The sequence below is a fragment of the Myxine glutinosa genome, chromosome 6 (genome assembly GCF_964187855.1).
Source record: "Myxine glutinosa chromosome 6, kmMyxGlut1.1, whole genome shotgun sequence".
NCBI lineage: Eukaryota > Metazoa > Chordata > Myxini > Myxiniformes > Myxinidae > Myxine > Myxine glutinosa.
Window position 1 is genome coordinate 126,816,784 of NC_136266.1, and position 27,242 is coordinate 126,844,025.

The following is a 27,242-nucleotide window of genomic DNA, read 5'->3' on the forward strand; positions in this document are numbered from 1 at the left end:
AGCAGTATCATTTTTGGTTCCGCCCCCTTGAACCGGATGTCAAACACCGAAAAATGCAATTACTGGCACATTTTAATACATCTTTTCATGAAAGTTTACATTCAGTCAACATTGGGGGATGCATGAAATATGTAACGATTTTTTGGATTTGACCCCGGGTTCATGCCCCAGGTGGTGAGGACTTGGGGTCACAGGGGTCAAAACAGGGGGAAAATATTTAACTCTAAGTTTGATATTGGGTCATTCCTGGTGGAAGTTTTTGCCATATTTCAACTTTGCTTTAGGAGGGAAGTGTGAGGATTTGCGAAGGCGCACCATCGACTTAGGTCTAGTTGTACTTACTTTAATAAGAGTTAATCATCAGATGATTGCCAACGCTTTTGGAATCTGTTCCAGTGTCAAAAAGCTTGTAGGCCTTTTTTTTTTTTTTTTTTTTTTTTTTGTCGAGGCTCGTGAAAGAGCTGACATTTACTTCACAAACAAATCAACCAGACAAACAAAATATACAAAAAGAGGGAGCGGAAGACAAGAGAAGGGGAAGCACACAAACACTTGAGAGCACACAACATTTAAGAGCAGGGAGATGTGTGGGAGGGAGAGGGCTTGGGGGGAGGAGGCGTGGGAAGGGGGTGGGGGTGGGAGAAGTATAAAACACAAGGACACCAAGGACTTCCAGGACAGAAGTTGGTATTTCAAAAAAGTGGAATTGGGGTGAAATTAGCGGGGGTAGAAAAGATCAAGGTTTTGGATGGGGATGGTGGTGAACAGCAGTTTTAAAGACCTGGAGGGTGGAGTGGGATTGAGGAGGTGGAGGCCTTTGTATTAAGTTAATTTGCTGTTTAGGTTTATATTACTTCTGCATCTCAGTTTGTGGATTTGTGTTTTCTTGTGAGATTGGGAAAGTTACTATGCAAATGTGTTTGGTTTAAGAGCGAGCAGTGTGGATCGTGAACGGAAATACCTTAAGATCGAAAACCCTTAATCCTAATTGTGACACAAAGTTAATAACTAGTCTCAGAACCTGACTGAGGAAAGTTATTTTGTGAATTACTGGAGTAAAAGGGTGATTGTGACGTCATGCTTAAATGATCATCTACGCCCTTCGGTGACCGATATGATATCTCGGAGGTCGACGCACACCTTTTAAGCCGTCTAGTCCGGTCCTAAAGCCGGCAGGGCTGCTAAGAGGTTTGCACACTCACTTTCAGCCTGGGTTTGAATCTCGATCCAGCAATAAATATCCAGGGCAATCCATCAATGTGTGCACCGACATCCCTCATATGTACGGTATGTTAAGCCGGAGGATCCATCTGCCAGCACCGTTGGTCGCTGGACAGCAAAGATCCCATGATGTCTTTCACGAAGAGTTGAGTTGTCACTGGTAACATGATCAAATTAAATTTGTGCCACATCAGTTGAGTATCCTGCGTTGGACTAGCAATTTGTCCAGGATTGGTTCTTGCCTAGAAAAATGTAAAAGCTCGACTTGTGAATGCCCCAAAGCTCTGTCAAGAGTATAGGCCTCCATTATTAGCCTGATATCGATCGCAACCCGACTCTATGAATTCAACCTGGTGTTTTGCAGGCAGGTGTTGCATCAGTGAGTATGCCATACTTTGGAGTAGAGGGATAAGCATGGTGCTTCAACTGCGAGCATTTGCTGGTTGATTTTAATGATCCCACGGTGCCTTTCACAAGAGAAGGCCAAGATGTACTGGTACCCTGGTCAAATTCCCACCCTGAATACTGTTGCTGGGAAGGCCATGGCAAATTGACTCGTATATTCCTTGCTATGAGATTGCTTCAGCAACACTAAAACTCTGGAAAGTGACTGGATGCAAAAAGCAACAACATTTGTTTGTCCACCGATGTCATCATGCCAGGCCCGTGGCCTATAAAATAGAGCACAACTTTAATTTCACTATTTCGGAGTGTGTAGCCAACTGAACTGCATAAAACTAAATGCGTGCTATCTTTTTTAATTCTCCCTAATCTTTACCTGTTTCTACTATGTCTCCTCCATACCTGCCCCGTGTATGCTTGTTACATATTGTTTCAATTGCAGTGCGTAAAGGTTCCCCCCATTCGTGTCCTTCGGTTCTTATCGAGGCAAGACATTTTCCATTTAATAATTGAGCCGGCACCGCAAAAGTTTTAGATTCATCGGAGCATATTGTGAGAAATTTCATTCGTGTGACACTCGCTGTGAATGTGACATCCATTAATCATCATCATGTGCAATCTTCTTCACAAAGGATCAGTTCTGCTGAAACAGATTGTTCTGCTGGGATGGAACGCACTACTGCGGAGGGTGGTGCTGGCACCAGATTGGAAGCTCTAGTCATATGGAGATTCTTATACCGAAGAATGTAGAATTATTTCTGCCTGAGTTTTGTTTCCAATGAAACTAGACCAGACCCTCAGGCCCTCGGACCCTGTTCGAAGAAGTGGCCTTTCCTTTTCAATGTACTTTTAAATAAGCCCTTCTATCCGGCCTGTTTGCTCGCCAGAACTGAGCATTTTGGTTGGTTTGTACAAGTGTGTTAAATCAATCTTATGGCACCTGAATTGGCCATTTCATTGGTCTGTTGGCCAATTGGGCAATGTAATGGTGTCTGAACAGACCGATTGGCCTCTTTCGAATCACATTGCAGGTCTCTAAGCTGAAAACCCGATTTGACATCCTCCTTGGGAGTCCCAGAAAGAAGGTTATTAAACCAATATTTGTCAAAATAGCATGTTTAGTATTTGAGCAAATGCCCCAAAGTGCAGCTTCATGGATTATTTTGTCACTCCATGAATAACCCAATGAAAATGCTTGGGGCGGGAGAGGGGAAGGAATTGGTTGGGTGGGGCGTAGATCTAACAAATGTAGGAAATGTTTCTGCCAAATTTTCCAACACTCGTCAGTTTCTGAGAATATTTATTTCAATTTATTAATAAACGAGTGGTCGCACAGAGCCAAGTTCTGGGTTTCCACATTATGAGCTGAACTCCTTAGAACTTTAGAACTCCTTAGAACTTTATAACTCTTTAGAACTTTAGAACTCCTTAGAACTTTAGAACTCCTTAGAACTTCTGGGTTTCCACATTATGAGCTGAACTCCTTAGAACTCCAAATTTTCCAACACTCGTCAGTTTCTGAGAATATTTATTTCAATTTATTCATAAACGAGTGGTCGGACAGAGCCAAGTTCTGGGTTTCCACGTTATGAGCTGAACTCCTTAGAACCAAGTTCCGGTTTTCTTTAAAAAAAGACACTCGTGCAAATATGTGAAAGAATCAGAATATTTTTTAATGCTTGTCCTTTTACACCGGCCTTTAAAACCCTTGGTTTGTCCGTCATGCTTCATGCTGATTATTTATAATACCAGTGAATTGCGCATACATTCTGACAGCAGATAAATAAATGAATTAAATGAAGAATGAGTGAGCAGTATGAGTTCTTTATTTATGTGCAGTCCAAGCTCCACCCCTCGCCCGGCTGAGGCAGTGACGCACCATTGGTAGTGTTGTCCAAGCTCCATCCCTCTCCCAGCTGAGGCACAGTGACGCACCATTGGTAGTGTTGTCCAAGCTCCATCCCTCTCCCGGCTGAGGCAGTGACGCACCATTGGTAGTGTTGTCCAAGCTCCATCCCTCTCCCAGCTGAGGCAGTGACGCACCAGTGGTAGTGTTGTCCAAGCTCCATCCCTCTCCCGGCTGAAGGAGTGACACACCATTGGTAGTGTTGTCCAAGCTCCATCCCTCTCCCGGCTGAAGGAGTGACGCACCATTGGTAGTGTTGTCCAAGCTCCATCCCTCTCCCGGCTCAGGCAGTGACGCACATTGGTAGTGTTGTCCAAGCTCCATCCCTCTCCCGGCTCAGGCAGTGACGCACCATTGGTAGTGTTGTCCAAGCTCCATCCCTCTCCCAGCTGAGGCACAGTGACGCACCATTGGTAGTGTTGTCCAAGCTCCATCCCTCTCCCGGCTGAGGCAGTGACGCACCATTGGTAGTGTTGTCCAAGCTCCATCCCTCTCCCAGCTGAGGCAGTGACGCACCAGTGGTAGTGTTGTCCAAGCTCCATCCCTCTCCCGGCTGAAGGAGTGACACACCATTGGTAGTGTTGTCCAAGCTCCATCCCTCTCCCGGCTGAAGGAGTGACGCACCATTGGTAGTGTTGTCCAAGCTCCATCCCTCTCCCGGCTCAGGCAGTGACGCACCATTGGTAGTGTTGTCCAAGCTCCATCCCTCTCCCGGCTCAGGCAGTGACGCACATTGGTAGTGTTGTCCAAGCTCCATCCCTCTCCCGGCTCAGGCAGTGACGCACCATTGGTAGTGTTGTCCAAGCTCCATCCCTCTCCCTGCTGAGGGAGTGACGCACCATTGGTAGTGTTGTCCAAGCTCCATCCCTCTCCCGGCTGAAGGAGTGACACACCATTGGTAGTGTTGTCCAAGCTCCATGCCTCTCCCTGCCGAGGGAGTGACGCACCATTGGTAGTGTTGTCCAAGCTCCATCCCTCTCCCGGCTGAGGCAGTGACGCACCATTGGTAGTGTTGTCCAAGCTCCATCCCTCTCCCGGCTGAAGGAGTGACACACCATTGGTAGTGTTGTCCAAGCTCCATCCCTCTCCCGGCTGAAGGAGTGACGCACCATTGGTAGTGTTGTCCAAGCTCCATCCCTCTCCCGGCTCAGGCAGTGACGCACCATTGGTAGTGTTGTCCAAGCTCCATCCCTCTCCCGGCTCAGGCAGTGACGCACATTGGTAGTGTTGTCCAAGCTCCATCCCTCTCCCGGCTCAGGCAGTGACGCACCATTGGTAGTGTTGTCCAAGCTCCATCCCTCTCCCTGCTGAGGGAGTGACGCACCATTGGTAGTGTTGTCCAAGCTCCATCCCTCTCCCGGCTGAAGGAGTGACACACCATTGGTAGTGTTGTCCAAGCTCCATGCCTCTCCCTGCTGAGGGAGTGACGCACCATTGGTAGTGTTGTCCAAGCTCCATCCCTCTCCCGGCTGAGGCAGTGACGCACCATTGGTAGTGTTGTCCAAGCTCCATCCCTCTCCCAGCTGAGGCACAGTGACGCACCATTGGTAGTGTTGTCCAAGCTCCATCCCTCTCCCAGCCGAGGAAACGAGGCTCCACTGGCCGACTTTCGTTTTTCGATATTTTCATTTATGGACACCGATTATGATTATTATGATTATTATTATTATTATTATTATTATTCTGGAATCATGCTTTCGAGTTACATCAGAATGTAAAATTTCAACTTTCTCGCTCCATCCCTTTAGAAAGTACAAACATCTACATCAGTGAGTCAGTTGTTAGAAATATATAATGAATTGCCTTCACAGGTAATAGCTGCTAAATTTTTGTATTAAAGGTATCCTCACATCGTCTACTGTCTGCCTGTCCAATCCCAAATATGGTTCATTCTTTGCAACGAGCTGGAAAAGCTCGTTTCCTGTTCTTGACAAATTTCACTCAAATCTGTGTTTTAATGTTGACTCTCCTGTAGCAGACGATTTGCTTTGACTCCCAACAGCAAACTTGCAAATGCATGGCCATGTATACAAGTCCCGTTTGGTTTTGTGTTCAGTTTTAGGTTGTTTATTCATTACATAAGAATTATTATCACCCTCAAAGAACTGCGGTAAAAATGTGTGACTAATTGAAACACTCGTTTTGGAAGTCGTTATGGTGTTCATGAACCACACAAGAGAACCTTCACCATCTTTCCACGATCATGCGGGAAGAGGAAAATATCGGCGTCTTAAGTTCATTCCGCGAATCGGATTTATGATAAAGATGTCTGCAGTGTGGCGTTCACTGTGATGTGAACTTGTGCGCTATTCACAGATTGCAGCTGAGAGTTCGGGGATGTGGCCGTGTACTGTATTTGAGAATTTCCGATGCGGTTGCCAAGGAGCAGAGAGTTTTCCAGATGGTGGATGGCCCTGGGAGTCTGTCGGAATCACCCCATTTGGCAATGCTCCTCCAGCAACGGGCTTTCATTTCCAAGAGATCGGAAAACTACCTCTGATTTATTGAACCTGATTTACAATTCTCATATGGATAGATATACCACAAGCATGCATGGGCTCTGATTATGGTTTCCTTTTCAGCAGGGTCGACAACATTGGGTTTAAATGCACGTGGATCCAAATCAGACTCGGTAGCTTCATGGTTTAGACTTGGAGCATCCCGCTCTGAGCGTGGGATGTGGACGGTTCAAACCCTACGCTAGTCGAATCATACCAAAGACGTTAAAATGGTACATGCTGCTTAGGGTGGTCCAAAAATGCAAAAAAAATCGCTTTTTTATCTGGATTTTGATGCTCTATTGGATTATTGTTAGAAATGGTCTAAATCATTCGCCCAAAAAATATTTGGCATCTGCGTCATCTATAAACCCATACACACTCAACATATAAATTTGTCATTTTGGTCAATTTTAATGAAAATCGTCCATGTTGAGAGGCTTACAAAGACTTTAGAAATATTTTTTCCCTAAATAATGTCATTGATGGTACATACCCCTGTGAAGTCCTCATGGTCGAAACATGAGTCAGACATGTATGAACATGTTTCAAACATGTTTCAAGCATTGTCCATGATGATTTCACACTCACAGGCGCAATGCGCATGCAAAAAGTCATGAACCACAAAATGGCTTAGTACAATAGTGCATGTACTTTTTGTACTTTTTGTACTAAAGTGCATGTGCTTTTTCCACCTAGGTTGTTATTGGATTGTTCTCATGTAGCCAAATTTGGTGAAAAACGCCATATTTCAATTGAAGTGTGTATGAGTTTCTAGATGGAATTGAGCGAAAATATTTGGTGGGTGAATGTTTTAGACCATTTCTAACAATAATCCAGTAGAGCATAAAAATCGGAGAGATCGATGTTTTTTGGACCACCCTAATGCGGCTTCCTCGCCTGATGCTCAGAATTTAAGAATGATAGAGCACAGACAAACAACCATAGCGCAGGCTTTGATGGGCTTAATGGGCTCCTCCTGTATTGAAGTTCCTTGTAAGGTAACTCGGATGGTCATCCGAACTGTGATGAAGACCAAAGACAACACATCTGGTCATAAAGTCTTTTATTTGGTACAAATTTCCATATTCAGAAGAGCAAGTACTCCAGCTTCCATTATGCAATGGATTATCAGAATATGAATTTGCCTCTCCTCAAAAAGGAAAGTCGCTGCAGGCACCTTTACCATGAAATTGGTTCGTCTCCGAAGAGCGCATGGTGAGATGAATTATTGATTCCTGCCGTTCTAGCATATAGTCAGGTTCACTATGTAATTTCGTTGGAATTTTTGGGGGATTTGGAAAACTATATATTTTTGGAAACTATATTGTATAGTCAGTCAGAAAACCAATGTTGCTATTTGCACAGACTCCTGTATGGCGGCCATCTTGGATTTTCAAAATTGCCGCCGTAGAACTAATTTTTCTCAATATCTCAGCTTCTAAATAACATAGAGCTTTGATTCTAATGGCTAAACATACATTTTCAAGGGCCCCGAATCCAATGGTAACAAGTTCGATAAGCTAGACATGACCATAGAGCTCCTATGTGGCGGCCATCTTGGATTTTTCAAACTGGCCGCCGTAAACTTGATGTTTCTCAATATCTCAGCTTCTAAACAACATAAAGCTTTGATTCTAACGGCTAAACATACATTTTCAAGGGCCCCAAATCCAATGGTAACAAGTTCGATAAGCTAGACATGACCATAGAGCTCCTATGTGGCGGCCATCTTGGATTTTTCAAACTGGCCGCCATAAAACTGATGTAACTCACCTTCTAAAGAGCACAGAGCTTTGATTCATCATTGAGTAAAGTCATCATCATCCTCATGATCGCTTTCGTTCATCACATCTTGAGAGTCCTCATCATTTTGGCACTGGATGTCACACTGACAAAGGTCTGTACAAGCCAAGTTGTTTGTTCTGCAGGAACATCTAGATGAAGAACAGTCTGTTTTGCACTGACATCTAACCATTTGAATGATGGCCTTGGGGGCTGGAGGCTCCTCAGTTGTGGTTGGTTTCACTTGTCCATCCGTGTCTTTGTAAAAGCCGTTTTGCAGGGGATTCAGCTGAGGATCCTGTTGAGCAATGCTTGCCTGACCCCACACTCTGGCTTGGATATGGACTCTAAGGATGTGCTGCTTGAGAGCTCCAAGAGTAGGAGGAAGCCTGTCACTTTCTGCCATGTGTTTGCAAAAGAGATACCATCGTAGTTTGGGGATGCTGTCGATGTGGATGCCATTTGGAGAGTAAGCAGCGCATACAAAGTTAGCTAGTGTGGACAACATGTCCTCCGTCACTTCAGTTGCATCTGAAAGCATTCGCACGGTGTCTATGACATCTTCACTTGCTTTGAGGTAGACATGCAGCCAGGTTGCTTTGCCTATTCGAGAGAACCTCCCAGTGTTGTCTGCCCCTGTGAAAGCATGAAAGGCTGGCAACGCCTTTGCTCTTTCGACCCCTGGAGCTGTCCACAGTGGCTCTATTTGAAGTATTCCAGAGGCCATGGAAATGGATGTATTCCTCAGCAGTAGATCATAGTTTGCTATGACTAGTACCAGGACATCTGTGTCGGGAGAGAAGAACACCAACTGCGCATCATGTGGGTTTCGCTGGGATGCCAGCACGGCCTGGTGGATCAACAGGGTGTCAGCTTCTTCATGGTTGTTGTCCTCGAAGAGCAGGTCACTGTTGCTCCTAGTACGCCCTGAAGCAGACGTGATGATCAACTTGGATGAGTGACTGTTGTATTCTAGAGTTTTCGCTGCCAGATAGTCAGTCAGATCAGCCTTTGTTTTGTCATGAGAAAGGAATCTGCTCATTGGGATGTGTTTGATGTTGGTGTCATCTCTGACTTGATACTGTACTGCATCCTTTCCTTGCCTTCTTTTAGCCCTGGTAGCACTCTTCAGAGAATCGTTTTTGTACGTGTCAAAGACCAGTATGATCTCATCACAATCTTTTGTTAGAGACATGAGTCTGTCATTGAAGCATTCACCCAGATCGTTGACTTTCACTACAGTGGCTGGTTTCTTTGTCAGCTTATGCACAAGTACCATCCCATCCACCAGTGCAATCTTCCGACTTGTAGGTTTACTAGATGTGGATGCCATAGTTCTTGTGTCCATTGGATCTTCTTGTAGAACACTTGCAGCTGGTGTCTGCTGCTGATCTTCGGGATGAATTTCTGCTCTTGCTAACTTGTCGAGGAGATGAATTAACTTCGACTTGTCAGTGCATGGAAGAATTGTCCCATCTGGAGCGAACAGTGCTCTTGGTGTCACAGTGAACTCGTAATTTCCGATGGCATATTTCTGGTTGACGTCTCTGTTTGACTTGGCAAGGACCATGAGCCTTCCGTACAGTTCCTTAGTCTCCTTCAGATCCACAGTCCTGTCTCTGAGTTTCACTGTGGTTCTCCTGTTCCCAGACGTGAACATCTTGTTGTTCTCCTTCTTGACTGGTGCCCAGAAGCTAACATCTCCATTGATACACTCCGACACGTAGTCTTCATACAACTTCTGACCAGTGACATCAATGTTCAAGATCTGTGGTACATACTCGTCTGGGATGTAAGCATTCGTTATCACATTGTGCAGCTTGTCACCTTCAGTGTCAAAAGGATTCCCGTGACTCAGTATCGCAGCCTTGATCTTGTTGATTGCTTCATGCTCCCTCTTGACTGCACTTGGACCAAGGTCATGATGTTCTGTGATCTTGTCACCTTCCAGGCCAAACTGACTCTTGAAGTCTTTTGACAGGCGTGATAATTCTGGTGTAACCATGAAGAATCTCTGTCTAGCATTGGCATTGTTAGAGATGCCAATCAGTCCAGAGTGAATCTTCATCAGCTTGTTCAGATGTTCACATGCATGATCTGGTCCAATGGATACAAACGGGATGTCATTCTTGGTTACTGATAGATTGCCAGCTCCTAGTTCTTCCCAGGTCCTAGGGTGATTGGTTCTTAGGTCATACATGTCTGCGATGTATCGGGGCCAGAGCCGCTTGTATTTGATCCGGTCCATGGCAAAGAATAACTTGCTCAGTTCTTCTCCAGCTTGGAGGTGAAGCACCAGGTCAGCACTCCGTGATGCTGCCACGAATAACAGGATTGTCTCCACCTGATGTAGATAGTTCATCATTGACTTGAACATTGCATTCTTGGATCGCTGTAAACTAATTATTTTCCTCAGCTGTACCCTGGGGATCAAACTTATTACTTTAGTAGCTTGTCCACCCGTAAACAGATTTTAAGTTCTCATGAACATTAGGAGTATCTGTGTGTTATTTGGCAGTATGCCACAAAGGCCCACAAAGGGCAAAACACTCGCAGTAGAATAGTATTTCTCATTACAGTCAACACAGTCAGGTTCAGCATGTCCAGATTTTAGATTTCGTTGGATTGTTTTTGGGATTTAGAAAAATCAAAGCTCCGTCTTATTTAGAAGATGAGATCCTGAGAAACATCAATTTTACGGTGGCCAGTTTGAAAAATCCAAGATGGCCGCCACATAGGAGCTCTATGGTCATGTCTAGCTTATCGAACTTGTTACCATTGGATTCGGGGCCCTTGAAAATGTATGTTTAGCCGTTAGAATCAAAGCTCTATGTTATTTAGAAGCTGAGATATTGAGAAAAATTAGTTCTACGGCGGCAATTTTGAAAATCCAAGATGGCCGCCATACAGGAGTCTGTGCGAATAGAAACATTGGTTTTCTGACTGACTATACAATATAATTTCCAAAAATATATAGTTTTCCAAATCCCCCAAAAAATCCAACGAAACTTTAAATCTGGACATACTGAACCTGACTAATATATCAATATGCCTCCCAACGTCACAATTGCCCTCATTGATGAGCATGCTCATTTGTCTATTTGAACCCCAACTGTTCTTGCCAACATTTGATTTTGAAGTTCAATTGGATCTAGTATTCGCTTTTTACATTTGCCTACAGCTTCTCAATTTGAATGCGTCCACACTCATTAGATCTCGGATGCTGGGAGCGTTGTTCTTGGCAAATATGAATTTGATTGGGATTCAATTTAGAATTCGGCCTGCTAATTGCACTATTTATGGAGGCGTGATTGTGCCTCCACTAATGCAGTGCCCCTGCAGATTCGGGTCCGACTTCGTAATTTGTTATGGGTGGCGGCAACAGCTCACCTACTCTTTTTTTTCTTTTTTACGAAGTCGAGGCTCGTGAAAGAACTAACATATATAACATATAATAGAGGGAATGGGAGACAAGAGGGGGAGAGAGAGGGAAGCACAACAACAGTAGGGAGCAAGAACATCAGGAGATCTGTGGAAGGGAGAGGGCTGGGGCAGAGTACATGGGATAAAGAAGATGGACACTGCAAGGACTTTCAGGAAAAAAAACGGAATTTGAAGGAGGTTGATTTGTGGTGGATTAACAGGGGTAGAAAAGATCAAGGTTTTGGATGGGGGAAGATAAGAGATGGTGGTGAACAACTGTTTTAAAGACCTGGAGGGTGGAGTGGGATTGAAGAGAGTGAGGGAGTTTGTTCCAGAGGCAGGAGAAAAGAGGAATGAAGGAGAGAAGGTGAGCAGAGAGTCTTGATTTTGACAGTTTAACCATAAGAGGGTTGCAGGCAGATCTTGTGCTTCCTGCAGGAATATTTAGGGGGACAGAGCTGGGGGGGCAAGGCCGGAGAGGAGTCGGTAGAAGACAGAAAGATCACCAACCTGCCTGCTGTGAGTAAGTGAAAGGCCCTCGGAATCAGTTTCATCGCGCGAGATTCCAATGATTCTGAAAGCTTTGGTTTCAACAGCGTGAACTCGATGTTAGTGAAAAGAGACGCCAACCAATCACATCCGTGAGGTCCCAAGTTCTTCAAGAATTTAGGATAGATACCATCAATTCCTGCTGTTTTCCTTACTTTGATTCAGGAAAGGTCAGTGTCAATGTCAGCCTTGGTGTAGGGGGAAGAAAGCAGGGATGTGGGAGATGATGAAATGGTCCTGGAGAGTGTTTCTTATAGACTTACTGGCGAGCCTCCTGAGTTGAGGATACTTTGGGAGGTTGATTTTGAGCAGGCGAGGCATCTCCACAATGCCTTCATAGGTTCAATGTCATTCTACTTTAATTAGTGAAATCAAGGTCCTCAACAGTCTCCTGCCATCTTTGTCATCTGGCCATGTCCAGGGATTGCAAGACCTCAGATGAAACATCTGGATCCCCAGAAGCTTCATACTGTTAGAGGAATTGGTCAGCTTCTGGCAACCAGCAAGGTGTGTCGCATTTATGAAAACCACGTGGAATGGTGTTTTGACGGCATCTATCAGGATCTTGCAGAAGCTGCCACAGCTCTCCAGGACAGGGTTGAGGATGGTAATCTGCTCCTCAATTTATGTTGTGAAAGTCTCCCAGTTGGCTTTCCGAAAATTCCAGGAAGCATTCGACAAAAAGGGTTGGCGGCAGGAAGGGCATCCGGCCGTAAAACATTGCTTCAAAAAAAAAGGGGACCAAAAAAAACAACAACCACGGTCCCCGAAAAAGACCAACCCCCGCTTGCGGGGAAAAATGGCCTCTAAAGGTGGTTTTTTTTATCAGGATCTTGCAGAAGCTGCCACAGCTCTCCAGGACAGGGTTGAGGATGGTAATCTGCTCCTCAATTTATGTTGTGAAAGTCTCCCAGTTGGCTTTCCGAAAATTCCAGGAAGCATTCGGTGTGGATGTAATCAAGGGAACCTCTACTCCAATGTGGGTTAATGCTGATCAATGATGGCTGTGTGGAAATTGTGGAAGGATCTTATGAGATGTGTGAAAAGGATGTTCAATACCGGCCCTGGAGACAAAACAGAGGTCTGGATTGTAGGCCTGTTCAACATCTTCTACATATAACATACAACTTTTTACATACCTATGTTGTTTAAATATCAACCATGTTCTCCTACCTAAAACACGAAATAGTCTAACCTATTCTGTCGGGAGGATCTATCTGTTTTGTCAGCTTGCACATAGCTGGAAGATCTTAGGCTTTTAAAATATTTAAGTAGGTGTTTTGTTGTTCAGCATTTCAAAAATATTTTTGTGGTTCCAGAAACTACAGTCGTAATTTTTCCAAAAAGAGTTTCCAACAGCCTTTGGGCCACTTGGCACATGCTGCATGACATGGTGACAATCACATGATCCACGGATTGTTGACAATCACATGATCCACAGATTGTTTTATTTCTTCTTTTTTTCTCGACAAGAGTGAGTCTCATGGAAGAGCAAGGTTAAATTAGCAGTGTTCTTTATCTCCTTGCGGCTGGTAGTGAATGCTTGAAGAAGCCGAGAGGTAGAAACTGCAGCCATGCCTTAAATCCTACACTTTTATGAATTCCAGGGAGCCATCCTGTGATTTTGATGTTCAGAGCCAATAAGAAGCCCCAGTTGAATTAACAAAATGGCTATGTTTGGCTCTCCTATTGATTATGTCCAGTGTGCCATGTCCTGTTTCGCATTGATGGAGCGAGTGGCATTCAATGTTGTCTGTTCCACTCTTTTTTATTATTTTGTTGTCATAATGATGTTTATAGTACTTTGTACCTACATACATATATATTGTGGCCACAGCTATGATACTCTGTAGGCTTTCCTGAACAGCAAGTGATTAATGGGCCCATTGGCATATATGCATTTGCACACTACACATTGGATTGAATGAGTCTGGAAGTCGAACTGATATGTGCAAGTTGGTATTTTGTAACCCCAAGCGAAGTCTCTAATACTGCAGTGTAGGTTCTGGTTAACACAAACTTTTGTACAAAATTTGATCATCTCAAAACGTATCGGAGCCTGTTCAATCCCACGCTTCCTTTCCAGAGTGTCAAGCAAGCGAAGCACCACCATATCATATCATCCCCCATCCATAACCCACAATCTTATCTACCCTCATTAACCTTACCTAACCCAAACTGTAGTTCCCCTCCTCGTTTGTTCATTCCCTTGCTTGTTTCATCCAACTGTGGCATCCACCGTCACCACGTTGTTGCCTTTTTACCACCCTCTGTCACCTTGCTCTTCCATGAGCCTCGATTTTTGTCCAAAAAAAATAATTTTTTAAAACTTTAAGCAATTCATATTTGAAGAAAATACTAGTTCGTAAACACATATTACTGTACAGTAGTTTGAAAATTGATCTAATTTGTATGTCTGATCATACTGCATTTATAGTCCCAAAATATTTGGGGTTGTTTTATGAGCTAGTGATCGAGAGTGAAGAGATCTGTAGGCAAAGGAGCTAGAAGCACAGAGTGAAAGCCTGTTTACATGTGAACGCCGCAGAGCACTCCACTCACTGGGTGTAGCCAGAAGTGCCCCCGATGCATGCAGGAGACGTGCTCGCTCGCACTGCGGAGCCATGCCTCGGCAAGTCTTTCCGTAAGTCACTCAATCCTTCCTGTAAGTCACTCAATCCCTTGAAGCTAATGTTTCATTCAGCCTGGAGTGGTGGATTTATTCTGTCACCGATTCCGAGCTAGCCTCCCTAGCCCTCCTTTCTTCCCCCAAACCATCACCTACCCACGCGGATGTCTCATTTATTTATCGCTTCTTCGACGCCTTTTGGGCATTTTGGAATCAAATGTATGGTACAGCTCATCGGTTATTCATCACTGCTCTCTAATACAACGGATGTCATCTGCAAGGTTTGCTTCAATCAAAAGAGAAAATTGTGCAATTTTTAAATGTGACAAGCATACATAATTTTGGCCTCATTCACCTGTTTTCGATTTCGTTTTGTATCCTCACTAATTGTTTACCGCTTTCGCAAGTCTGTAAGATGGAAGTCGATTTGATATGACAGCGAGGTATTTTTGGACATTAAATGCTATGTATGGAGAATATTGAGTGCTTTAAATCACAAATTTGGGGGGAGATTGACGTTTCAAGATTTTACATCAAAACAGCTGCCTGATCTGTGTGATGGCTTTGCCAACAAGATATTCCTCTGCTTTAATGCTTTGAATGGTCGATGCACGTTCAGACTGCCGAACAAGAGTAGTGACGTCATGTCGGGTGACATGATAAATGTATGGTACAGCATATACAAATTTATCATATCATCACATACTAAAATACGCCATTTCGTGCCTGTCTGTCTGTCTGTCTGTCTGTGTCTGATGAATTTTTGACGCCTATACATTCCGTCATTACTTATCCAATGTCAACAAAACTTGACAGGATGACGAAGGGTTGCATAATGAAGGTTGTAGCGCATTCATTTGCCCCCCTCCCCAAGGAGGTTTTCTCCCCCGAGTGGCTTTTCCCCGCCATTGCCGTCAATGGCGTTGCGTGTTGAGGTGTATATCAATGTTAAATTAGCTTTATCGTGGCGTTTGTCCAAAGAAGAAGATTTATCGTGGCGTTTTTCCAAAGACGCTTTTAATAACAAAATTAATGATAATCGCATGTTGTTCATGTTATTGCAAAACAATATTAATACTAATAATGTCCTACTTCCCCAAGGCATTTTTCCTGCAGTGATAACGTGTATAATTAGCTTATAGTTATAATGGCGTTTCCATGGGAGCAAAGGCTTCTACAGGAAGTAAAATATTATAAACCACAAACACGTATGCTTAGCTTTTTAAACAGTCGCTAATGGTCTTTATTACACTAACTGAAGAAATTTGGAGGAATCCCGACATCCATGAAGTTAGGTTTACTTACAGAACTGAGCGAAGATCTACTGTACTCGATATAACCCACAAATGTTGGGTTAATAACATGGCCCTTTCTGCTGCTACCGTGGCATTTTTCATAGCGAACTTCTGAAACTCGCTCCTGCTGTTTGATACGAAACTGAAAGGGACAAGCTCGGGTTGTGCTCCTTTGCCAAGCCAGCCGTTCCTTAACGGTTTTGAATGGAGTGCTTGCTCGAATGCATAAACCACTTGGCGATCTCTCCACAAGAAACTTGGTTAATGAACACACCCCCAATGTCCTTGAGACCCGACCAGAGATTGACTGTAATCTACATACCCCAAAGAGGAATGACCCTTCCTCCCGCTCCCGTCGCGAGCGGGTGTACTAGTATGATAAATGTCAGTAGTGACATAACGCCTCATGACGCGTTTGACGTGGCCACAGGCTCAAATTGACCTATGCTACGACTGAAGGCCCAGAGTCGGCCCTGCATGTGCTTTTGAGGGTGTGATCGGTGTCGCCTGGACCTGAGGATCCGCGTCAGCCAGGCCTGGTTTCTCGATTGGGATTAATTAGCAAATTTAACCTCTTGACAAAGGTTGAAGTAGATAAAAGGGCTGCAGCCGTTATAAACCTCTAAACTATAACTAGCAGAAAGGAAGTACTCATGCAATTCATTCCCAGATATTTTGAAATGCAAGAATAGGAATGAAAAACAGTAATCTAGTGCAAAAGAATAGAAATATACGTCTCATATGGTAATGCATAATCCCAATGGTCTTAAGCATGTTGGAAAATCCTTGTTATCATTTGTTATTGTTGGGGAACTTGTCTGACTTTATGAATTCCTTTGCACGGATGTGCTTTTTTGTCACAATGAGATATTTTAAGACAGAGATGTGGTAGCCAGCTCAGTGGTTTATCACATCAGGAATGGTTAACCCATGCTGTTTATAGGCATTTGGAAACGAGCTGGACATGGCCTGGTGAGACAGCAAGGTGCACAGCTTGTATGGGAATTTGAGGCCTTGAGCCTTGGCTACTGGGCCGCCAGCCTATCACCTGGGTCACCAGGTAAGACAATTTCAAGTGTTATGCATGAACCTTGACTGTGTGCTCAGTACGTATTGTATGTTTACAGTGTTGAGGTGCGTAACTCGGAAGGTCTCCTAATGGCCTCAATGTTGCATGCAGTGGGATTCTTGGAGCAGATCATGGCACAGCTCACCGATTACCACAGCATCCTCTTGTTGGCCATACTCGCAGGACTTGTGCTCCTACTGCTGGCCTTTTCATGCCTCTTGCTGTGCTACTGCAGGTGAGTGAGGCATATGGTGTGCAGCGCAGCACATGATGCACAACTAGAACGGCACTCGGTAGAGAGCCTACCTCCGCCAGACTGAACAGTTCATGTTTTGTATCCCACTGATAGGCCGGATCTGCATCCAGACCTGAACCAAAATCTAATCGGCTTGTTCTTGTCACCCACCCAAATGTTCTCCTTAATTTTGTCATAACTCGTCCACAACTTTTTGAAACATCATGCCATGTAACATTTTTTGCCCTATCTCATAATGGTGAAAAATCACTTTTAAAATTCTCATATCCGGATCCGCATCTTCACCAAAATCAAATTAACTCGTTATTATCAGGCACCCCACCTGTCCACCAAGTTTCGCCCGAATACGTCCATAACTTTGAGATATCCTGCTCACAGACAAACAAACAGACAAACGGTAAAAACATAACCTCCGTCTACCTTTGGTAGCGGACACGAGTATGGTTGGGGCCACATGTCATGACACGACAGCATTAAGCAGCAGTCACGAGTATTTATACACGCAGAATACACAACAGAGTATTTATCCTCGTGATTTATTGGTCATCTAAAGCCAAAATTCCTGATGAAAGCACAAGCCCAAAATATTTGGAAGATTTGGCCAAAACATCGTGCCAATGTTACAAATACTACAGGATGTATTTTGGATTTTAAAAAGTTAAATTAATCCATTACTCCCTTTAGAACAGCCTGATTGGGAGCAACACACTGAGATGACTCTTTATAATAGAAAACTGCTAAGATCTTACTTCATAGTTTTGCTTTGATAAAGAGCTGTATTATGTCCCTCATAAGGGCTGTATTATGTCAGTGTTAAAAATGGAGGTTTGGCTGAAAGGTAACGATGGACAATGACAGTACTGTCACACACCGAAATGTACTCCAGTTACAATCACAACAAAACTGTTGCGAGCGAATAATTTTCTTATGGTACTTAAAATTCTTTCCCCACCAGGACATGCCGCAAGGGACGGAATCAGCGTCGACGGATAAAAAGAGGTGTGCTAGGAACTATGGATGCAGGAAAACGTGACCAGTCTACATCCATGTCACACTTGAACCTCATCAATGCTGTGCGTATGGAATCTCTTTCAACATGCACTGAAGCTGAACAGCACACACCCATCATCAAGGCATCGTACATGGGCTCACGTGACACCCTAAATCGGCACAAGGCTGCGGGTAGCGGTCGTGATGGTGCTTCCCGTGACTTTGGCGATTCCCTCACCGGGAAGCAAAGAAGCATGCGAGAAAGCTGTCACCGCTCAGCTGAGACCTTGCAATTAACATCGGCACCATCAGACGTACTGCTCTCACGTACACCTGAGCGACCAGACAACATTTATCGGCACGGGCCCTGTGACGATCATCGGCATAGTGCCTCTTCAGCAGTGGCTGCCACACAGACATCGGATGAGTTTGGTAATCATATGAAAGAGGGCCAAGGTCTAAGACCCCAGGTGCTGGCACGGACAGAGGTAAACGATGGAGCAGCAGCTGAGAGGCGAGCAGCTGACATATCGCGCTCAGTCGATGCTCTGGCCCGACCGGTCACCCTTCCTGGTCACCTGAAGGGTCAGCTGCTATGCTACAGCTCGGTGGACCAGATGAATGATGTTCGCTTCCAAAAGATGCTGCAACCGACCCTCTTCATCCCTGCACACTACATGCAGTTGCCTGGTCTACCACCCCAGTACCGTGCAAGTTCAGCAGAGACAGACAGGAATGGCTCACAGGGAGGACCCTCATCCACAGCTCCATCGCTGCAGCAACAGCAGTCTCAGGCCTACTATCCACAGGGACATGATCTGGCAACACAGGAGACAGAGAGCGATGAAAGTGGTGGCCTTTCTGAGTCAATCTCTATCCCTGTGACGCTTAGCGAAGCGGCCATGACTAAACTTAATGCTGAGATTCACGGCCTTTCAGATAAGTCAATGCTTGAACCTGGAGATATTCAGTCCACACGACACCCAAGAGCTTGGTTCATTTCTCTGGATGGACGTGCGCAGGTGCGGCACTCGTACATTGATTTGCAACGTTCCGAGCGGCCTGGAAGCCAGGATGCCAGCCTCGATTCAGGTGTGGACGTCAGCGGAAGAAGTGGAGGTGGTAGTGGCATTGAAGCGGGCAGACTACAGCGACGCCCCTTACTGGAAGAAAGACGCCGCCATCAGTCGGGTGTAGGTCCGGTGTACACTCGACTGCTCCGAAATCGCAGTGAAAGTGAAACGGCGGTGGCAGGAGCAGAAGATGGATCACTAAAGCCACTCTTAGGAGGTAGCGTCAATAGCAGAGATGGTGTCCCGAATCTCAGCCCAGGAGATGCTGAAGACGAAGAGGAGGAAATGGGTATGACCACCGAATACCTGTCTCACCTGCAAAGTCCACCAGAAGCTCCAAGAGAGCGTCGTGTGCCCTTTCGTGACAGCTACAATTCCAGAAATGATGAACACGAGGCAACAACTCCAACAGAGACCAGTCTGGGAGACTACGGACGAGAAATGTCACGTACCAAGAGCAAACAATATTCGAAACAAGAACAGCCGGAAAAAGCGGGAGCCACTGAATATTTGACGAGAACGCAGGGTGAGTTTGCAACACGTCCCACTGACTTCAACCACGAGATACGGCATGGGGGCTCTGCACGTGAATCTTTGCAATCACCCGACGACGGAGACGACCAAGGAGAGTCGAAGAAGAGTCCCTGGCAGAAACGGGAGGAGCGCCCCCTCATGGTATTCAACCTCAAGTGAGCCGATGCGGAGAGGTCTTTGAAGCCAGATCGGTTTTTCGGTTCTTTGTGACATTTCTCTGGTCAACCTTTAATCTCGCTCGCTAAACTGTGCTTTAATCACAGTTTTGTTTTGTGCAGGTTAGTCCATTTCATGTTCTGGTTAAGACAGCAATCTCTGAAGAGCACTGCTGAGCAAGTGCAAATAGCCAGCTGGCCTATTTTGAAGGGGGTGGGGGAGGTGGGGGTGAGGACTTTTGATCGATGAGCTTTGCCACAGTCGCTGCCTCTCCCTCCGCCATATTGCTTCGTTGGAAGTTGACGACTTTTATTGCAATGAGCAGGAAAAACAAAAAAAAATGGCCATAAGTATTACTGCCTTTTCTGCAAAGCGTTTGCAGTAAGCCATGCCAAATTAGTACTTGGTACAAGTGACAAAGACAATTTATATAAATGATATTAATGTTGTGATTCAAATTGAATAGCGAGATATTTATTTTAGAGACCAATGGTGTGAAGCCAACGTGTTAGTGTCTGTCGGCATCTTTACAACTTTCTATGAAATAGTTTATGGCTTATGAGCAACTGTAGCTTATTGCAAAGTCCGACAGAGTATGCGTGTGTGTTTCACTCATTGCAGAGCACGACATTTGCCGTAGTTGTAGTGAACGGGAAGTAAAAGATAAATAAATAATTAAATAAAACCAAACGTGCTTTGGTAGTGTGAAACATAGCTGAGCATGAAGTCACGTGAAAGTAAAACGATGGGTCGAGTGTAAGAGATAAAGCAAATCTTCCTAGTGGTTTTAAGTGCCTTTTGCCCACACTAGGTTGAGAGTTGTAGAATGCATGTTTGAGAGGTTGGGCACGACTGTCCCGTTAACCAAATAACTCGAAGCTCGTTCTGGACATTAAACCATATCGTTCAGCAATAGGCTCGTCATGACCCGCTTTATTTTGAATGCCATGTAATTGTATTCCCACCAGACACATTTGCTCATCTCAGATTGCAGCCTGTTGTGCGAGTGGTTTGAACCGACGTTTGCGCGTGCGCGTGCGCATGCGCGTGTCAGTCTGTCAGAGGTGGAACGTTTTGTGCAATTTTTACGCTCTATTCCGAACCCGTTGAAGAGAATAAAAATGGTACAAAAAGGGGTTTCTTTTCGAAAGGGGGAAAAAAACACTTTTCGATTCCGAGTCTCGAGCTACCAAAGGTGTAAGCACCGTTCCGTTCACATGGAAAACGTGTGGTAAAATTGAACTTCAGCTTTAAATACTCATAAACTGCCGTTTTGCAATCTCGTTGCAACGGCTTGCAAGCAGCGCGACAAAATTGCAATGGTGGCAGGAATAACACAGAAAACGTCGAGTCAAAGTGTAAGTGAGATTGTCATCAGAAATTGTTCGAATGTTTGGTGATTGATCTGGACCAAACGCAAACCGCTCTTTACAACCATTCGCAAAACAGACGCTTACTATCTGTAGGGCAGGGGGAAAAAAAAAGGGACATTAAAATGTAGCAACCGCCATATTTAATAGGAAATAACTAAATAAATACACTCCCACTCCCCCCACCCTCCATTTTATACAGTCCTTACATACCACTTTGGTACACATTTTGCATGCATTTGACACCAAGTGTAAGGTAAACCAATGATACTTACAGACTTGATCTGCAGTCATTTTCCTCTCTATCTCGAGTGCACTCCATTGACTCAAGCTTTTTCCTTTTCTTCTATTCCATTGGGCAGGCATCGTGAAACGCCGGCCACTGCTACAGCCACAAGAAACCAAGGGACTCCTCAAGTCGCTGATCTTTTTACTCACATTTAATCGTCACTTTCATCGCCAGGAAAACAGCACTTTCCTTTCCTTTCCTTTAAATCTCCCAGCTCTAGTCACAAAATCCTTATGGAGTTGACATTTTATGTAAGAGTAGGCAAGACTTATCTTTCCATCGCAGTCCTTAGAAATGGTGCGACCGTTCCCAAATGTATTACAACCGTACATTTCGAATATAGCGACGGTCATTAGCAACGAAAGCACACATCTGCGAAGCAAATTCTTCTCAACAACAACAACAACAACAACAACAACAACAAAATAAACCAGAGCCTATATCTTGCAGAAGAGAAGCATTTTTGTTCAAAGAAACCATGTGCAGAAGCAATCTTAGATGCTCTGGCCTCCACAAGACGTGCAAACCGGTTAACATCCGATTATGATCGTAAAGACTGAAGCATAACAGACTACCCACCAAGCGCACGCAATAGCAGGAAATTTTGTTTTCAAGAGGAAATAGCAAAATTCAGATCAAATAAGGAGGCAGTCTGGCATCTACCGCATGAGGAGTGACATTAAAGGTCATCACTTCAGCCATGGAACAGTCAGAAGGTGGTTTCAAGACTCGGAAGGGTTTGGGGTGTTGAACGAGGAGGGATGGGGTAGGTGGTTATTTACAACAGGATGTCAAGATTGCACATCCAGTAAAAGGAACAGGATCAATGTTGCTGTGCTATCAAATCACCATGTACTGGTTAAGTTATTTGATGATGTACAACCTGCGGCTAGTGGTAAATTAACGTGTGCTTTTGACATGATCTGTGATGCAATGTGGAATTTTGCGATAATTTCATTTCCTGTTTCGTGCAATTTTCAGTCTCTGTGAATAAAAAGTTTCAAACTGAGAAATCTATCAAATATTGCATGCATATGGATAATGATTTACGTATGCCGACTTCCTTTTGTCATGCAGTAGATATCTCGGCTCGTAAAAGAGCTAAATGAGATGTTCTACTATATTAAATAAGGCGTGTGTGTCGCTGGTTGTTATCTCCATATGCGGGGTTCAGAAGATCGACCGGGAGTTCTCCCAGGTCTCAAAGTACCCACCTCCATTTTGGTAAGGGATCACGATTCATCGACCAAGCTGAGAAGTTTTCTTGTTCTCAAAGTTGTTCCGAAGGCTCTTTTTAAGATCGTTACCAAGCCCCAGACAGCTTCCAACAGCAGTTTGTTTGTTTTAATATTCCCAGGGATGGTTTTGAATGTCTCTGTAAGGTTCTTCTTTATCATTCCAATGAACATTCCTTGTCCATGCCAAGTCTGTCCAATTCTTCTTTTTTTTAATGCCGCCCTACTAGTTTATAGTTTTCCAAGTTGGCGGTGTATATCTGTTGACATTTCGTTTTATATATTTATTTTGACTTTTTTGCGATAGTTGGGGCTGTACTTGTTTCGGTTTCATGTGTGACATCTTCCATTCACACCTGTCTCTGGAAATGTTTGCTAGGTGGGTTAGCGATACCTTCTCTGGTTTGTCGGCTTCGTGTTTGCATACAAATTGGATTCAATAGTCTGTCAAACTTTCAAGTACTCAGCCAACCCTACAGTTGTCACTCTGTGCACTTGGTTGAGCGCCATCATGGTGGTGCCTCCTCGTTGTGGCAGGAACACTACATGGTCAAAAGTATGTGGACACCCGAACATCACACCCATATGTGCTCGTCGAACATCTCATTCCAAAATAATGGGCATTAATATGGAGTTGGTCCCCCCCCCTTTGCTGCTATTAGAGCCTCCACTCTTTTGGGAAGGTTTTCAACAAGATGTTGGAACATTGCTGCAGAGATTTGCTTTCATTAAGCCACAAGAGCATTCGTGAGGTCGGGCACTGATGTTGGGCCTGGCTCGCAGTCGGCGTTCCAATTCATCCCAAAGGTGTTTGTTGGGGTTAAGGTCAGGGCTCTGTGCAGGCCAGTCAAGTTCTTCCACATCGATCCCGACAAACCATTTCTGTATGGACTTCACTTTGTGAACGGGGGCATTGTCATGCTGAAACAGGAAAGGGCCTTCCCCAAACTGTTGACACAAAATTGGAAGCACACAATCATCTAGAATGTCATTGTAGGCTGTAGCATTAATATTTCCCTTCCCTGGAACTAAGGGGCCGAGCCTGAACCATGAAAACAGCCCCAGACAACTATTCATCCTCCACCAAACTTTACATTCGGCACTATGCATTTGGGCAGGTAGCGTTCTCCTGGCATCCGTCAAACCCAGATTCGTCCGTCAGACTGCCATACGGTGAAGCGTGAATCATCACTCCAGAGAACGCATTTCCACTGCTCCAGAGTCCAATGGCGGCGAGCTTTACACCACTCCAGCCGTTGGCATTGGGCATGGTGATCTTAGGCTTGTGTGCGGCTGCTCGGCCATGGAAACCCATTTCATGAAACTCCCGATGAACAGTTTTTGTGCTGACGTTGCTTCCAGAGGCAGTTTGGAACTCGGTAGTGAGTGTTGCAACCGAGGACAGACGATTTTTACATGCTTCAGCATTCGGCGGTCCCGTTCTGTTAGCTTGTGTGGCCTACCACTCGCGGCTGAGCTGTTGTTGCTCCTAAACGTTTCCACTTCACAATAACAGCCCTTGCAGTTGACCAGGGCAGCTCTAGCAGGGCAGAAATTTGACAAGCTGACTTGTTGGAAAGGTGGCATCCTATGACGGTGCCACATTGAAAGTCACTGAGCTCTTCGGTACGGCCCATTCTACTGCCAATGTTTGTCTATATAGATTGCATGGCTGTGTGCTTGATTATATATACCTGTCAGCAATGGGAGTGGCTGAAACGGCCAAATCCACTAATCAAAAGGGGGTGTCCGCATACTTTTGGCCATGTAGTGTACATTCTTAGTTGGTTCTTGTTTTACATTTTATGGATTGTGAGAACTTAAGGAGTTTCCTTGTTTTGATATTTACTGGAATATAAGACCTTTCACTTAACTGATGGGAATATCAATCTTTGTGTAATTGCAAAAAGAAAAAGATTTTGTTAATGGGAAAAAATAAAATTCGGTGGTATATAGATACCGGCCTAGCTCTACACTCAGGGAACGATGAGATTGGTAATAGGATATTCATCATAGAATAAAAATAAATTCTCACCCTTCCTCTCTCTTCTTTCTTTTGATCAAACTGTCTGGGGTGGATTGCCAAGAAACAAACTCCGAGGTCTCCTAGTCTCTGCCTTTGTGCAAATGCTAAAAATGGGGGCTTTATGTTTATTCGGCATAGCTGTGATGGCTATTCTATGGAGCAAGAACAAAAAAGGATTCCTGTGAGATCCTGCCCTCCGTGCAGGCAGAGCAGCACCACAAAGTTGGCGTTTCCAGTTTTGACACGTGTGCCCATGTACCCATTTAAAAAAAAAATTGCATTACAAACCTTCCCAGGAGTTCCCTGAGTCCACCGTAGTTGGATTTATTGAAATCCGTCAATCCATTCTGAAGTTATAACGTGACAAACACAAAGAGACAAGGCTCCTTTTATAATATAAATATATTTTGTTGATTTCCGTTTGTGGCCAGTTTATTATTCTGCAGCTGCATTGGAATACTGTTACTGCGAGCTGGTTTATAGATTGGATTTTGTTTCTTGGGGGTAGGTATGTTTTCAGAATCGACCTCGTTCTATGCAAAAATCTTTGGTAATTGTTTTGCACATTTGTTTGTCACATATTTGATGGACTTCTTCTACTCCGAGGTATTTGTATGATGCTTCGTTTTCTAACTGCTGTATTGTTGTATTTTGGTCGATCTTTGTCTTGTCTGTTTTTGTTGGTTTACCCTGTACAAATGTGCACTTAGCACATTTATCGAGACTAAAATAAATTTAAATGTCGGCGGAGAAACATTTAACTAGTTTTAGTTATTCTTTCAATTTTTCATCGTTTAGTGCGAAGTTTTAAATCAATCATCCACAACAGATGTGTCACCTTTCCTGTTCCTTTGGACGTTCTTTTATTGGATGTTAGGGTATATCCGGGACCTTACTCAGTGGGGCTGACAAAACGAGACAGTAAAGGCTATCACCCTGGAATATCCCACGACATATCTTCACCCCTGGTATTTTTATACTTCCTTCCGAGTGCTGTAATATCAATGTGGTATTCCAGTCTTCCTTTGCTTTCTCAATCAGTTTGGTTATTTAGGGGTTGATCTTGCATACCGTTTTTTTTTTTAGTGCCTTCAAAAAGTATTCACACCCCTTGCCTTTTTCACATTTTGTTGTTACAGCTTGAATTTGAAATGGATTTAATTGAGTTTTTTGTCACTGATCGACACATAATACACCACAATGTAAAAGTGGATTTTTTTTCACACGATAATTAAAAAATGAAAAGCTGAAATGTCTCGAGTATTCGAACCCTTTTTATTTGTATGACACTCCAAATTGAGCTCAGGTGCATCCAATTTCCTTTGATCATCCTTGAGATATCTCTACAACTTGATTTGAGTCCACCTGCAGCAAATTCAATTGATTGACCATGATTTAAAAGAAACACCTTTCTATATAAGGTCCCACGCATCGTAGACAGTGCATGTCAGAGCAGAAATTCTACCATGAAGTCCAAGGAACTGTCCGTAGAATTCCGAGATAGAATTGTGAGGATGCATACATCTGGGGAAGGGTATAAAACAATTTCTAGTGTTGAAAGTTACCAAGAGCACAATGAGCTCCATCATTAGGAAATTGAAAGAATATCAAACTACCCAGACTCTTCCTAGAGCTGGCTGTCCGACCAAACTGAGCAACCGGATAAGAAGGACCTTAGTCAGGGAGGTGACCAATAACTCAATGACGACTGACAGAACTACAGAGTTCCTGGGCTGCGATGGGAGAACCTGCCAGAGGGGACAACAGTCTCTGCAGCACTTCACAAATCTAGGCTTTATGGGAGAGTGGCCAGATGTAAGTCACTTCTGAGAAAGGCACATGACAGCACCCCTGGAGTTTGCAAAAAGGCACTTGAAAGACTGAGAGCATAAGGCAAAAAAATTCTGTGGTCTGGCGAGATGAAAATTGAATTATTTGGCCTAAATGCAAAACACTATGTCTGGCGGGAAACAAAGCACAGCTCATCACCCATATAACACCACCCCTATCGTGAGGCATGATGGTGGCAGCATCATTCTATGGGGATGCCTTTCAGCGGCATTGACTGCGAGACTTGTAAGAATAGAGGGAACAATGAATGGAGCCAAATAGAGGCAAATCCTTGAGGAGAACCAACTTCAGAGTGCAAAAGACCTTAGACTGTGGCGAAGATTTACGTTCCAACAGGACAACGACCCCAAGCATGATGATGTCGAGTCTCCTCGGGCAATGATGGCATTGCCTTTCTATGGCTGGTACACACGGGTAAGTGTGTGGTATATACGGGGGTCACCACTCCTCTCCTTCTCTCTGCTGGCCGTTGGGGAATTCACCCTCTTCCGCCTGTGCTGTTGGAGTCGACTGGACTCTCATCCACCAGATGTGCAGAGCCATCTGCCATTTAAACTGCATGGCTGCAGACTGTTACCCTGGTAAGGGGAGCTAACAGGTACTACACCTTGCCCACAGGTGACCTGGAGTTATGCAAGGCAGGGGTATCCATCTCTCTGAGGTATCAGAACACACCCGCATACCC

General features: G+C 44.4%; 1 protein-coding gene across 4 annotated transcripts in view; it reads left to right on the forward strand.

The window, feature by feature from the left end:
• FAM171A1 (family with sequence similarity 171 member A1) overlaps window positions 1-22,458 on the forward strand; it is a 75,987-nt gene extending 53,529 nt beyond the window's left edge. For 2 of the 4 annotated variants that reach the window (XM_068121016.2, XM_068121015.2), the window contains exons 6-9: window positions 16,652-16,768; window positions 16,889-17,012; window positions 17,989-19,785; window positions 21,519-22,458. In XM_068121016.2, the coding sequence (XP_067977117.2) occupies window positions 16,652-16,768; window positions 16,889-17,012; window positions 17,989-19,785; window positions 21,519-21,600 (2,120 nt within the window). In that variant the 3' untranslated portion in view covers window positions 21,601-22,458. The remainder of the gene's footprint in view (window positions 1-16,651; window positions 16,769-16,888; window positions 17,013-17,988; window positions 19,786-21,518) is intronic. The other 2 variants (XM_078780507.1, XM_068121017.2) reach the window with 1 other exon arrangement.
• Window positions 22,459-27,242: the final 4,784 nt, after the last annotated feature.